Here is a 14,659-nt window from a genome sequence, read left to right as displayed (position 1 = left end):
TGCATGACATTACGTCTCATGATGGTGAACGATTCTGCCAAGTAACATCAAAATCCCTCCATGCATGAAGATATGCTCCAGACAGTCATTCTTGAATTTGACCTTTGACATCTAAGTGTGACCTTGACCTTAGAGCTACGGATCTGGTTCTTCCACATGACACTCTGTCACCATCATTGAACAATTATGCCAAGTTACATCAAAATCCCTCCATGCATGAAGAAGATATGCTCCGAACAAAGTCTGTGGACACCACTCGCCAGGGGCGTTCCCATAATAAGTCCGGTTTTTCAAACGGGCGTATAAAAACTGGTCAATAAATAGTCATGAAACTGCTCACATACCCAAATACATAGATCAACAAATATTGCTTAATCAAGGGCATACATATAACTGTCTGGCAAATATTACACCCAGAATTCATATTCTGTCAAAATACCATACAGATTGGTGAAGAAATAAAGAAGTTAGAACAATAACAAAATGAAATACATCATTTTTGATAAATCAAGGGCACATTACTCAAGGCCAACTGTAAAGTATGGTTAAACTTAGAGATGGCATTTTTCAATAAATCAAGGGCTATAACTCTAAAGTTCCTCACCACGAAGAACATTGCCATACTAGAGAATACTGTCTGACCACAGAGAACACTGCCTCATCACAGAGAAAATTGCCTTACCACAAAGAACATTGCCACTCCACAGAGAACATTGCCTCACAACAGAGAGCATTGCCTCTCCACAGAGAACACTGCCTCTCCACAAAGAACACTGCCTAACCACAGAGAACATTGCCTCAAAACAGACAGCATTTCCTTATCAAACTGAACATTGCCTTGCCACAGAGAACACTGTCTCAACTTGCAACAGAGAACAAAGCCTCAACACTGAGAAAACTCCCACACAGAGAACTTTGCCTCACCACAGATAACTTTGCCTCATACACTGCCTGTCCCTAGAGTACATTTCCATGCCATAGGCAACACTGCCTTGCCACAAAGAAAACTGCCTCCATAGGATTCTGAACATGCAAACCTCCCAATTCACAGTGTAGGGATTTATGTAAGAAGTGTACTTGAACACAGCAATGTTTTTCATAACACAATCTCTAGTATCTACTTTCAACTTTTTTGTAATATGCTTTTTAGAATCATGGATAGAACTTTTCTGTAGAAATGAAGTGAAATGACAAGAAAGTTTTCTAGATTGATTTTCTGTCAAGAATTATATCAAGTTCTTGAGATATTTACCTGTGCCCCAATACCAATCCTGCCTTCATTCAAGACTTCAATACAGTATTTGTAGCCTTTTCCAAACTCCCCAAGAATGTTGCACTCTGGTACCTTAACATTCTCAAAATGCACTGGGCACGTGCTTGAAGCACGGATACCTAGCTTGTCCTCTTTCTTTCCAACAGTCAAGCCTTCCGAGTCTGCATCTACGATGAAACAGGTAATCCCTTTGTATCCCTAAATAGAATGTTAAATAAATAATCATAATCAAACAATTATTCGAATCACCTTGTATATTTTATCTATGTTTTCTTATAGACCCTGTATTTACTTCAGTCTTGTATCTTTTTCAACTGTGAAATCAGCATAACATTTCAAGTTTTCAGTCATTGTGTGCATTTGTAGTACGCACACTGGGTATTATTTGACATGGTATTATTTTCACTAATATTCACAAATATTGCTTTTAACTCTTACCATGCTGGACACAGCTAATTCTGCCCTTGAGACCAGTGTAGATCATTATCAGCCTACACATCTGTGCAGTCTGATCAAGATCTGCACAGTTTTCCATTCAGTCAATATCCTTTTGGCAAGTACCCCTTTTAACAGTTAATGGCACTGTCCAAATTGAAAGATGGACAAGTCCATTATAGAAATTTAGCAGGGTCAGGGTTAATTCAAAATATTTGTGAATACTAAGCTGTATCATGCACAAATTCTGTGAGTGATGCTGCTAACCTTGAAATCACTGAATAAAATCTACAGTTATAACAGGACGTTAATTAAGAACATTACCTTTTAGTTAACTACATGTGCCCCCCTATAATGTACTGCCCAAGGAAACTGGGTACATAATTTTCAATCTAAAACATGCAGTGGCTTTTACCTTGACCTCAGATCATCTACTAACCACAGGATATTATCCTATGAAGTCTGACTTCTGTATGTTATAGATTCTGTAGTTATAGGTAGGAAAACTGTTTTCAGCCTCAAATTTCACTGTGATTTAGATTGACCATAAAATTTACCAGGGGTCATGGACTGACCTATGGCAATTATTCTATAAAGTTTGATGGCAACAGGGGCCCCAAGCATTCCCATGATATTGATCATAGCACCTAATATCATACTGGCTATCTAATGACTTCGAAACTGTCTACTTTTGGACAGTCTGATGAATGGACCATCATGAGCCAATAACAGTTTAACCTTTCTTTGATTTAAATATTATTAAGATTTTACTACAAATATTACTTTCAAAAAGTTCACAGTTATTTCTATTCGATACAAAATAAATCCTGAATTAAAGTCAATTTAAGACTGTAGAAGGCAAAAAAATGCTTTAAAGTCACTCACAGCTGTAGGTTTAGCATTGGCGAAAACAAAAAAGACGCCAGCGTGTTCAGCGTTTGTGATCCAAAGTTTAGTACCATTCAGGATGTAATGGTCTCCTTGTTTGACTGCAGACATTTTCATAGCAAATGCATCAGTTCCCGAATCAGCTTCCGACAGACAAAAACTTGCCATCTGTAATAATTAGAAGAAATATCAAACTTCTTCATATAAGGCAAAGCAGCAATTTAATGCAAGTACCTATTGGTATTGGTATTACAACCATTTGTTTTCCAATGCATTAAGAAAATATTAAAGTAACAAGAGCACCACCTTGCGGGTGCAGAGGGTCATCTCTGACTTTTTTGCTTTTGTGTAATAGAAATATTGTCCAACCCGTGAGTTTATATGATATTTTCTAAATCCAAAAGGGGCCATAATTCTTGCAAAAAGCAGGATGGAGTTATGCTTCTTGCTGTACAGAGTCAGCTTACGATGGTGAACAAGTGTTGCAAGTTTCAAAGCAACAGCTTAATATAAGCATGTATTTCTCAATTAGTTTCTCAGTCAAGTTTCTTCATGTTTTTACAACACACAACAAAGTCCCCCTTCCGTGTCCCCGTCACACCCTACTGTAAGTTTTTCACAATCATCGTACTGAGAAATCATTAATATTCGTGGGGGACTAATTTTCGTGGATTTCATGGTTGCATCAATCCATGAAATTTAATCCCAACAAACACGTAAAATTCCCATTCATTTTATGTTCAGACGTTGAAATCCACGAATTTACATCCCCATGAAATTGCCGTTTTGACCAAAACCACGAATTTCATGCCCACGAAATTAAATGATTTCACAGTACTAGGCCAATACAACAGTTTTGCACCACCGCATGGAATTTGACCAAAAATGTTAAGCAGCATACAAATGGTAATTTGTATAATTGTTCAAAATAATTTTATAGTATCATTTCTTTTCTAAATGTAGATAACACAAAAAGTTGAAAAATGATAAACACATCATACAATTTTGCAAACAACCATTAAAGCTTACCGTATTGGATGCCATTCTGGGCAGGTATTTTTCTTTCTGTTCTTTTGTGCCTAGCTGACGCATCAAAGTAACTAGCAATGTATTGTGGACATCACACATCACACTAACTGATGGGTCAACTTTGGCAAGCTCTTCAATAACCAGGTTAGCAACAACAAAAGTAGAGTTTGTTCCACCATATTCTGAGTCAATCTCTATGCCAAACAGCTTTATAGAATTTATAAAAAACGAATATCAGTACAAGTGTACAAATGTATGTTTCAGAGACCTGTTAGTAAAACACATATGCTCCCATGAAATGATAGCCTTTCAGAGGTAAGTGAGTGTGAATTTTCAGTCTTTAAGTTGTGATCTTGACCCTTGACATTGTAACAGTAGTGGTCATCTACTGAATACGGACAATCAAGCTATGAATTTTGAATGCAGCAGCTAAAATAGTCTCCAGCTAGTGCTCAGTAACCACTGACTACAGTCGATCATCCTATAAAGTATTATAACTGTAGGCCAAAGCATTCTCCCAATCATAACAAAGAAACTGTTTTCAATCTCACTGTCACACTGACCTTGAACTTTGATCTAATAACTCCTAAAGCAACAGAGGCGAGGTCCTGACCAAATGCAATCATATTCTATTTGGTCTGCCCACTAAGCCTAAGCATTCTACCAATGAATGAAAACCATTTTGAGTTTCAATGTCACAGTGACCATGACCTTTGATCTAACTGCAGCTTAAACCCTCCATTTCGGGTCATCTTCCCACCATATGTAATTATCTAATCAAACTTGACTACTGCAGAACCAAGCCTACTTCAGTTATTGTGTGAAAAACATTTCAGTCACTGTGAACTTGACCTATCAATATCAGACAAACCCTAAAATATACTGTTATGTCACCTATGTTTTAACCAAAAAAAATACACAAAGTACTTGAAATAGAAAGGTTTGTTCTTCTGCATTTAAGCCTGCCTGCTCATGTTGCCAACCAAAATGTGAAACCTGTGGCAAAGGTTTTAACCACACTGTCCAAGCCAAAACATTAGCAGTAAGGTATAAGGTTTCAATTTCACAATTATAGATTTACAAGACTATAAGAAATCCTACCCCATTCTGAAACATGCCATCAATTATTGACTGGTCCATCTTACTCTCAGCATCCATCTTTCTAACCAATGGCTGAATCTTCTCAGCAGCAAACCTAGCAACTGTAATATGAGCTGCACCATGAGAAAACCAACATAGTGCATTTGCGTCCAGCATGGATCAAGATTAGGCTGCACATCCGCACAGTCTGGTCAGGATCCATGATGATCGCTGATGGTTTCTCTAATTGCAATAGGGGTTTAAAGCGAACAGTATGGATCCTGACCAGACTGCGCGATACGCAGGCTGGTCTGGATCCATGCTGGTTGCAAATGCGCTATGTTGGTTTTCTCATGGTGCGGCTCATTACTATATAATCAAGATAATACTACAATATTAAGGTAGTTCTGCATGTCTGAGTAATCAGATGTAATGGTGTAACGTCATTTCTCCGGATAACATAGAACAAGAACGCAGCAATGCCACGAAACCAGGTTTTCAACACTTTTCATAAGAATAAACAAGAGTGCCAGAATGTCACAATATACGCCCGTTACAGCAAATTTCTTTACTCTAGCACCTGTATTTGCAGATGTAATTTTAATTTTGTGGTTGTTTAGTAATCATTGTAATTCTTTTGTTTTTCTAAGTCCACAAAAAAACTCCTTACCAGGTAGAGATACCTTAAAATACACCTAAAATTAGAAAGTAACAACTATGTTGTACCACAGAAAAGTGGTCTTGGTTTTTCCCTACGGTCAATTATAAAAAAGTTACAATATAAGTTATTTATAGTAACAACTAAGGGAAGTTAATCTTAAAGGTGGATAATCAGATTTTGGCCATGTAACGGATTTGTTCGAAACTTTAGCATCTGATCATTTACACTCATTTATGTTCACTTAACACTTAATACAAATTAGATTTTCACTGGAGGTATTTTTAAAATTTCATTTTCCTATCCTGGTTGCCCAACCAAGATAGAGTTATTTTATCATAAGTATAAATTTGATAAACATACTTTGCCTAAGGAAATGTATAAATATTAGACATATTGTAATATATTTGTAATATATTTGCATTAAAAATTATGTATTTAGATGGAATTCACTAGAAACGCAAGTTTAAAAATTAATATTACCACCCTTTGCCTATCTTGGTTGCGCAACCAAGATAGACTGGAAATAAATGAATTCAGAAGCTACACACAGCTTGCATTTTGGTTCAGATTGTTCAATAGTTGATATGTCTATCAAATGCAAATGTAAAACTAGACATTTATCGAAATAAAAAGAAATACCCAGCTTTTTATATACTTTCATATTAAAGGGGAGTAATTACAAAATTTTATAAAAATAATAAAATATACATTTCAAATAGGAATCTAACTCTATGTAATCGGTCTTTTTGTTCCTTAAATAATTCTCTACCAGAATATACAAAAAGTAAAAAATGTCATTAAATGTTGTTTAAATGTGATTGACCACCTTTAAAAAAAAAAAAAAAAATACAAAAAAAAAAAATTGTACGTCCACACAGAAATCCTTACCAGGTAGAGATTGGTCAAAATACACCTCAAAATTGGATGTAACATGCATGTTGTACTACAGAAAAGTGGTCTCGATTTTTCCCTACGTCTAGTAATGAAAAAGTTACAATATAAGCTATTTATAGTAACAACAAAGGGAAGTAATTCTAAAGAAGGGAACTGCGCAAGACACTTCGTCTCATGATGGTGTATAATTGTGCCAAGTTACATCAAAATCCTTCTATGCATGAAGAAGATATGCTCCGGACAAAGTTTTCATTCTTGTATCCTTTGACCTCTAAGTGTGACCTTGACCTTAGACCTAGGGACCTGGTTCTTGCGCATGACACTCCGTCTCATGATGGTGAACAATTGTGCCAACTGTCATCAAAATCCCTCCATGCATGTAGAAGATATGCTAACCCTAACCCTAACCTAACCCTAACCCTATTTTTAGTAACAATGACCTTGACCTTGATCCCAGAAACCCCAAAATCAATCCCAAGCTACAACTTTATATAAGTTTTCTATACACCAAGTTTCATCATGATAGCTCATTCCTAAGTTAAGTTAATGACCGGAAACCCTTTTTCTATTTTAAGTAACAGTGACCTTGACCTTGACCCCAGAAACCCCAAAATCAATCCCAGCCTTTGTCTTGATATAAGCTACATACATACCAAGTTTTATTCAAATATCTTTACCGAAACAAAAGTTATTGACCGGAAACCCTTTTTCTATTTTAAGTAACAGTGACCTTGACCTTGACCCCAGAAACCCCAAAATCAATCCCAGCCTTTGTCTTGATATAAGCTACATACATACCAAGTTTTATTCAAATATCTTTACCGAAACAAAAGTTATTGACCGGAAACACCAGTTTGACGTCGCAGCCGCCGCCGCGCCACCGCCGGCCCGCCAGACCGACATCTACCCCAATCTAATAACTCAGGTTTTCAAAGCATATTCTAAGTCGAAAAGGGGCCATAATTCAGTCAAAATGCTTGATAGAGTTGCCTCCTCTTTTTTACAGACTGGGGTCATGATGGTAAACAAGTATGCAAAATATGAAAGCAATGTCTCAATGGACTTTGAAAATATTTGGGGTGGTACGCAAACTTTAACATTTATTCTAAGTCGAAAAGGGGCCATAATTCAGTCAAAATGCTTGATAGAGTTGCCTCCTCCTTTTTACAGACTGGGGTCATGATGGTTAACAAGTATGCAAAATATGAAAGCAATACCTCAATGGACTTTGAAAATATTTGTGGTGGTACGCAAACTTTTAACATTTGTGTGACGCTCACGCTCAAGCCGACGCTGGGGCGAGTAGGATAGCTCCCCTATTCTTCGAATAGTCGAGCTAAAAATGCCAATGTTACTATCTTTCTTAAGATAAAATATGATATTAAAATGTGTAACACATTAAATATGTCCAAATAGTGTCTTGAAATCAGCATGTAATGTACTGAACTCTTTAATCAGGAGAAAATATCTCAAAAATATGCTTGTTTTTGATAGATCATATGTTATGTACGACTTTAAGAAGTTTCATTAAAATCTATATTGCAGACAAATATATATTCATCAAAAATGTTATCAAAATCATGATTTTCCCATTGGTGCCCATAACGAAAACTTGCATTTTGGTACAAATTTTTCAATTCGAACAGTCTAGTAATAATGATATATTTGTTTTATATTTGTCTAAATGAGGAATGGTAGCCCTCCAATATACATGATATATGTAAAGTCTTCATTTTCAAATGTCAACATATCCTGAATGTCTTTCCTAATTGTATTTAAAGCAAGCAAAACACAAAAAAGCTTGTAACTAATATCTCCTTTAACTTTATTCAATACCTGTATCTTTCATCATTTGTTCTTCCTCTGTGAACAGATCAACTGGAGGTGACACAAGATTTTCTGGACTGATCTGAAGCTGTGGTGTCAGAACACCCGCCTGTCTCACACCATGCAGTCTGCTTGCAGTCTTCTGCAAAAAACCTCGACCCTGCCATGCCACCTGCAAGAAACATTTATAACGTGTTTATACATTCCATGTTTATACAAACAAGGCAGTCTGAAAGACAGCTATATCCCCTGCTGCTGTTATGGATAGTGAAAGGGTTAATGGTATTGGGTGGAAGCATTGACGTTTTTAAGTATATTTTATAGTCCAAGTATGACGACATCAATGAATTTGTTCCAAGCGATATGCTGAGAGATTGCAGAAATAAGTTTAATATAAAAAGAATCATGAGTATACAATTCATCAATGAAACTCTGGCATGTAGATCAGTTATTGAATATCACAAACTTATAAATTTATTTACGAATGGTTTAGGAGATACAGAGCGGACACAAAATGGAAGGCTCAAACCTCTGACCTTGAGTTGTGACCTTGACCTTCAGCCAACATGGCTGACTCATGAGTTCTGCACATCGTCTTGATGAGGTGATCATTTGACCCAAATTTCATGAAAATCCTTCAAGGGGTTTAGAAAATACGGAGCGGACACAAAATGGAAGGCTCAAACCTTAGACCTAGAGCTGTGGCCTTGATCTTGAGCCAACATGGCTGACTCATGAGTTCTGTACATCGTCTTAATGAGGTGATCATTTGACCAAAGTTTCATGAAAATCCTTCAAGGGGTTTAAGTTATATGGAGCGGACATAATTGTTATGGAGCGGACACAATTGCTATGTACGGACGGAGACCATTCCTATAACCACCCCCAACTCAAGCTGGGGGATTAATCAAAGATGCTACTAGTCAAAAGTAATGAGCAAGTGGGCAATGATGGCTCAAAGTCCCAACACCTTGCCTTGATCATTTAACCTTGTTTTGACCTTTGAACTGTTTCTGAGCTTGACCTTTTGACCTTGACCTTGTTTCTGACCAACTTTGGTTATCATCAATGATCAATGAAGCAGCTCATAAGAAGAACTAGTTGAGAGATTTTAATATTTTGATCTCTGTTGGCCCCTAAATGCAGTCCAGTGGAATAGTTAGAACAAGCTTGAAAAAGGTCCATGCAAGAATGTTTAACAGACAAGTTTAGAGAAAACCCATCAAGTGGTTCATGAAGAAAATTGTTTAAAAGATCTGGTAGCCTCTAAAAGCAGTCAAGTGGGAATGTTTGAAAAGCTTAAGAGGCATATGTCAGAATATTACAGACCAGGTTTAGTGTTATACTGACCAAGGTATTTAGTCAAAAAGTTCCTGAGAGAACAGCTTATAGATACCATGCAATACCTTCACAAAATGTCTATGTTGACAAGTTCATCCATAGGCTTACCCTAACAAACCTGAAGCAATGTGCCTATCAAATTTTGAAATTCACAAGTCCAAGCAGTCTGAAGTTATGAGGGAAATTGAAACTGAACAAAGAGGGAGGCTGACCACCACTATTATATAATTTCACATGTCAGACAGTGGCAATGACTTATGACAGAGAAACCTCAAAGCTAAAAGCTGTACATTGAAAACAGGGCACTGGTTTGGCTGTTTTGGGGCCGAATATGGGCCCCATTCCAATCATAAAATAATATGTTTATTTTCCCCTTTCTCAGAAGAAATTCCCCTGATAATAGGTTGTTTGACACAACTAGATATGTACTCTCTTTCAAGTTATATTATAGTGCCTCTAAGGAAGGTTACTGCTGCAATATAGTTACATTAGTTAGTAATGATTGAAAACAGTATTAACTAGAAAATGCTTTTGTAAAAAAGCGCATGTCTCCCCCAATGCAAAGTCCTATAGGCAAGAAGTCAATAGGGGTCAGGAGCGAAAGTCAAAGAGACACTGATGGTTAGCTGCAATAGGGATCATCTACTTGGCATGTCCAGTCATCCCGCTAAATTTCAACACTCTTGGCCTAGTGGTTCTCAAGTCACTGTTCAGGCTCCTGTGACCTTGACCTTTGATCAAGTGACCTCAAAATAAATAGGGGTCATCTACTCTGCATGTCCAATCATCCTATTAAGTTTCAACATTCTAGGTCAAGCGGTTCTCAAGTTATTTCCAAAAAATGATTTTACATGAACAGGCCACTGTGACCTTGACCTTTAATAGACTGACCCCAAAATCAATAGGGGTCATCTACTCTGCATGTTCAATCATCCTATGAAGTTTCAACATTCTGGGTCAAGTGGTTCTCAAGTTATTACTTGGAACTGGTTATCAATGTTCAGGCCCCTGTGACCTTGACCTTTAACGGAGTGACCCCAAAAACAATAGGGGTCATTTACTCTGCATGAACAATCATCCTATGAAGTTTCAACATTCTGGGTCGAGAGGTTCTCAAGTTACTGATTGGAAATGGTTTTCCATGTTCAGGCCCCTGTGGCCTTGACCTTTAACAGAGTGACCCTAAAATCGTTAGCGGTCATCTACTCTGCATGACCAATCATCCTATTAAGTTTCATCATTCTGGGTCAAGTGGTTCTCAAGTTACTGACCGGAAATGGTTTTCAATGTTCAGGCCCCTGTGACCTTGACCTTTAATGGAGTGACCCCAAAATCGATAGGGGTCATCTACTTTGCATGTACAATCATCCTATGAAGTTTCAACATTCTGGGTCAAGTGGTTCTCTAGTTATTGATCGGAAATGGTTTTCCATGTTCAGGCCCCTGTGACCTTGACCTTTAATGGAGTGACCCCAAAATCAATAGGGGTCATCTACTCTTCATGACCAATCATCCTATGAAGTTTCAACATTCTGGGTCAAGTGGTTCTCTAGTTATTGATCGGAAATGGTTTTCCATGTTCAGGCCCCTGTGACCTTGACCTTTGACGGAGTGACCCCAAAATCAATAAGGGTCATCTACTCTTCATGACCAATCATCCTATGAAGTTTCAACATTCTGGGTCAAGTGGTTCTCTAGTTATTGATCGGAAATGGTTTTCAATGTTCAGGCCCCTGTGACCTTGACCTTTGACCGAGTGACCCCAAAATCAATAGGGGTCGTCTATTCTTCATGACCAATCATCCTATGAAGTTTCAACATTCTGGGTCAAGTGGTTCTCTAGTTATTGATCGGAAATGGTTTTCAATGTTCAGGCCCCTGTGACCTTGACCTTTGACGGAGTGACCCCAAAATCAATAGGGGTCGTCTACTCTTCATGTCCAATCATCCTATGAAGTTTCAACATTCTGGGTCAAGTGGTTCTCTAGTTATTGATCGGAAATGGTTTTCAATGTTCAGGCCCCTGTGACCTTGATCTTTGACGGAGTGACCCCAAAATCAATAGGGGTCGTCTACTCTTCATGACCAATCATCCTATGAAGTTTCAACATTCTGGGTCAAGTGGTTCTCTAGTTATTGATCGGAAATGGTTTTCAATGTTCAGGCCCCTGTGACCTTGACCTTTGACGGAGTGACCCCAAAAACAATAGGGGTCATCTACTCCAGCAGCCCTACAAACCTATGAAGTTTGAAGGTTCTAGGTCAAATGGTACTCCAGTTATTGCTCGGAAATGAAGTGTGACGTACGGACGGACGGAAGGACGGACGGACAGGGCAAAAACAATCTGTCTCCTGGGGGAGACATAATAAGTGTTAAAAGTAGTAACATCTATATGGCTAAAAACTTCCCCTTTTTGTCTTCAAACAACGAAAAATTCCCATTCCTGAGGGTATGGGTATCTGTCCCCAAAAGTTGTCTAGTGCCGTGGAAAATGTTCCTTTTAAACTAAGTTACTGTAATCTTAACCAAAGACTCACTGTCCTAAGAATCATGTGGGATCATTCACTGCCATTAAGCATTATGCCTGCCAATTTAAGGCTTGTAATGGGAGATAAAATGGGCTAAAATTATGGCTGTCTATTACTTTCGTTTAACAAAACAGATATTAACAAGAGCTGTCCGTAAGACAGCCAAGCTCGACTATTCGAAATATTGTCCCAGAAGCAGGAAAATATTACCCAAAAAGGTTAAATATCAAAAGAGTTTTAAGTTCAAAAGGGGACATAATTTGACCAAAATGCATATCAGAGTTATGGGACTTGCTGCTATCAACTAGTTTTATAACCCTGAAGGCACGTGTGAAGTTTCAATTTAATATCTGCATTAGTTTTGGAGATAGTAACTTGCATGTAAAACTTTAACCAGAATTTTCTAAGTCCAAAAGGGGGCATAATTTGTTCAAAATACATGTCAGAGTTATGGGACTTGACCCAGTGAGGCTGGTAATTGATCTAGAAAAAGAAAAAATAAGTTTCAAATCTATATGCCTTTTAGTAATAGCTGTATGTACTTGCACGCAAAACTTTAACCAGAATTTTCTAAGTCCAAAAGGGGGCATAATTTGGCCAAAATGAAGAACAGAGTTATGGGACATGGTGCTATCAACTAGTTTTATAACCCCGAAGACACATGTGAAGTTTCAATTCAATATCTGCATTAGTTTTGGAGATAGTAACTTGCATGTAAAACTTTAACCAGAATTTTCTAAGTCCAAAAGGGGGCATAATTTGCTCAAAATATATGTCAGAGTTATGGGACTTGACCCAGTGAGGTTGGTAATTGACCTAGAAAAAGAAAAAATAAGTTTCAAAGCTATATGCCTTTAAATGATAGCTGTAAGTACTTGCATGCAAAAACTTAACCAAAGTGTGACGCTGACGCCAACGCCAGGGTAAGTAGAATAGCTGGACTATTCTTTGAATAGTCGAGCTAAAATGCAAAGAGAAATGCATACATGTATATGACCAAACAGAAAGAAGACCTTGATTACAGTATTTCTTTGATTATTCAGGGTTTTTTACACCTGTCTCAGGAGGCTTAATGTAATCAGCCAATTTTTAATGCCAAATATACTCCATTTTTCCCAGTTAAAAGCAAACAAAATTCCAATCCAAAGAAAAAACTCTCAAATGAAATTAAATTTTGATTATTAAGGTCACAATAGCCTAAATAGTTTTTCCTATATATTCTATATAAAATTGACCTTTTTCAAAGAGCTACCAAACATAGCTAGACCCATCTCAGAGAACAAATCCTTACCTCATTTTAAAGAGTTATGATAAAACTGATATAAAATGAAGAAAAAAGTAGGGGTCATGTATCTTCTAAGAGAGATTTCTCTGGTCACATTTACTTACTGTAAACTGACATCAAAATCACACTGCTGTGACCTGGAAGTACTACTCATACTAAAATTGAGCTTGACTTCACCAAATACAACCTGCTCTCCCATTTTTCCTACCAAAATGTCAACAATACATCCACAATGAAATTTAAACAAAAACTAGCCTCAATTTAGACCTCTGTTGCCATGCCAAGTGAAAAATTAGTGTTCAAATACCTGGCAGCCATTACGTGACTAGACCAGATGGCTCCCACGCTGGTTCCTTTAGATTAGTTAGGCCTTAAAAGAAAATTCTTGCATAGTAAGTTTCGCTCCCTAATGAAATCACACAAACTGTTGAAAATACCCAACTCATTTCTATTTTTAGAAACTTGACTGTCTGTACCTCAGCAAAAATTAAATACATTATTCTGCCAGAAGACTGAAATTCAATGTTCTGCAAGTGAAATCCTCTAAAAACACATAAATAAATAAAAGTGCCTAGAATGCATTGACAGATAGTTCTTACACCATTAAAATCAAATGTCAAATATTTCCCCAGCCCATTTTTTTCACTTGAAGACACACACTCTATTTTATAGGGAAATTCAGTTGTCATTGTGGTGAAAACTTACTGCGTATAAAAAAAGTTAAACCTGACAAATGAAGAGTTATTGTAATTAATGAAATATTTTATTCAATTGTGTTTTCACAGGATTGAAGGATTAAAACAATATGCTAAGTTTTCTTATGCTTTTCATCATTATTTTAGAATTGGATTGTGCTCATAATTGCTGAATTCATTTTACTGCTCAAGTAAGAAACGGTTACTGATGGAAATCACCGATAAAATTTCATATTCAATTCGGCAGAGATCATCAGTTTTTACTGCTACTGTCCGGTTTCTATACCACTTACAAAACTGTGTTATGTAACAACTTATATATCAAGTTAAGACAAGTGACAGTGCAACTGACAATTTAATCAATGACTCATTAAACAAATCATATCGTAACATCTGACTATAATAGTGCAAAAGAAAACATTTTCACCTTTAAAAACTTAGATGTCATTTCTTTCTTGTTCAATCGGTGCCGTAAAAATTACAGCCCATAAAACTACTCTAGGTAAGAACACACTAAATCTTGGCTATAAAAAACTGAATGTCTACATCTACATCTACGGGGATACTCCCAACAATCAATTTCTGATCATAACTGGGAGGTCGGGGCAGTTGTTAAAAGCATGTTGCTATGTTACATGATACATGATATTCATGTTGTTAAAAGAGTAAGAGCAGTAATATATACAGCTTGTTAAAAATAAAAACAGGAATGTATGAAAATA

The 14,659-nt window shown here is 37.0% G+C and overlaps 1 protein-coding gene across 1 annotated transcript in view; it reads right to left on the bottom strand.

Moving 5' to 3' along the window:
- Positions 1 to 14,432, bottom strand: part of LOC123546362 (short/branched chain specific acyl-CoA dehydrogenase, mitochondrial-like) — a 33,588-nt gene extending 19,156 nt beyond the window's left edge. The window contains exons 1-6 of the mRNA XM_045332566.2: positions 14,365 to 14,432; positions 8,097 to 8,259; positions 4,727 to 4,827; positions 3,626 to 3,832; positions 2,594 to 2,764; positions 1,253 to 1,471 (exon numbers count right to left, since the gene is read on the bottom strand). Coding sequence (XP_045188501.2) covers positions 1,253 to 1,471; positions 2,594 to 2,764; positions 3,626 to 3,832; positions 4,727 to 4,827; positions 8,097 to 8,259; positions 14,365 to 14,385 — 882 coding nt within the window. The 5' untranslated portion in view covers positions 14,386 to 14,432. The remainder of the gene's footprint in view (positions 1 to 1,252; positions 1,472 to 2,593; positions 2,765 to 3,625; positions 3,833 to 4,726; positions 4,828 to 8,096; positions 8,260 to 14,364) is intronic.
- Between the last annotated feature and the right edge of the window lie 227 nt (positions 14,433 to 14,659).

This window comes from Mercenaria mercenaria, chromosome 9, assembly GCF_021730395.1.
Source record: "Mercenaria mercenaria strain notata chromosome 9, MADL_Memer_1, whole genome shotgun sequence".
NCBI lineage: Eukaryota > Metazoa > Mollusca > Bivalvia > Venerida > Veneridae > Mercenaria > Mercenaria mercenaria.
This window is presented reverse-complemented; position numbering and strand designations above follow the sequence as displayed.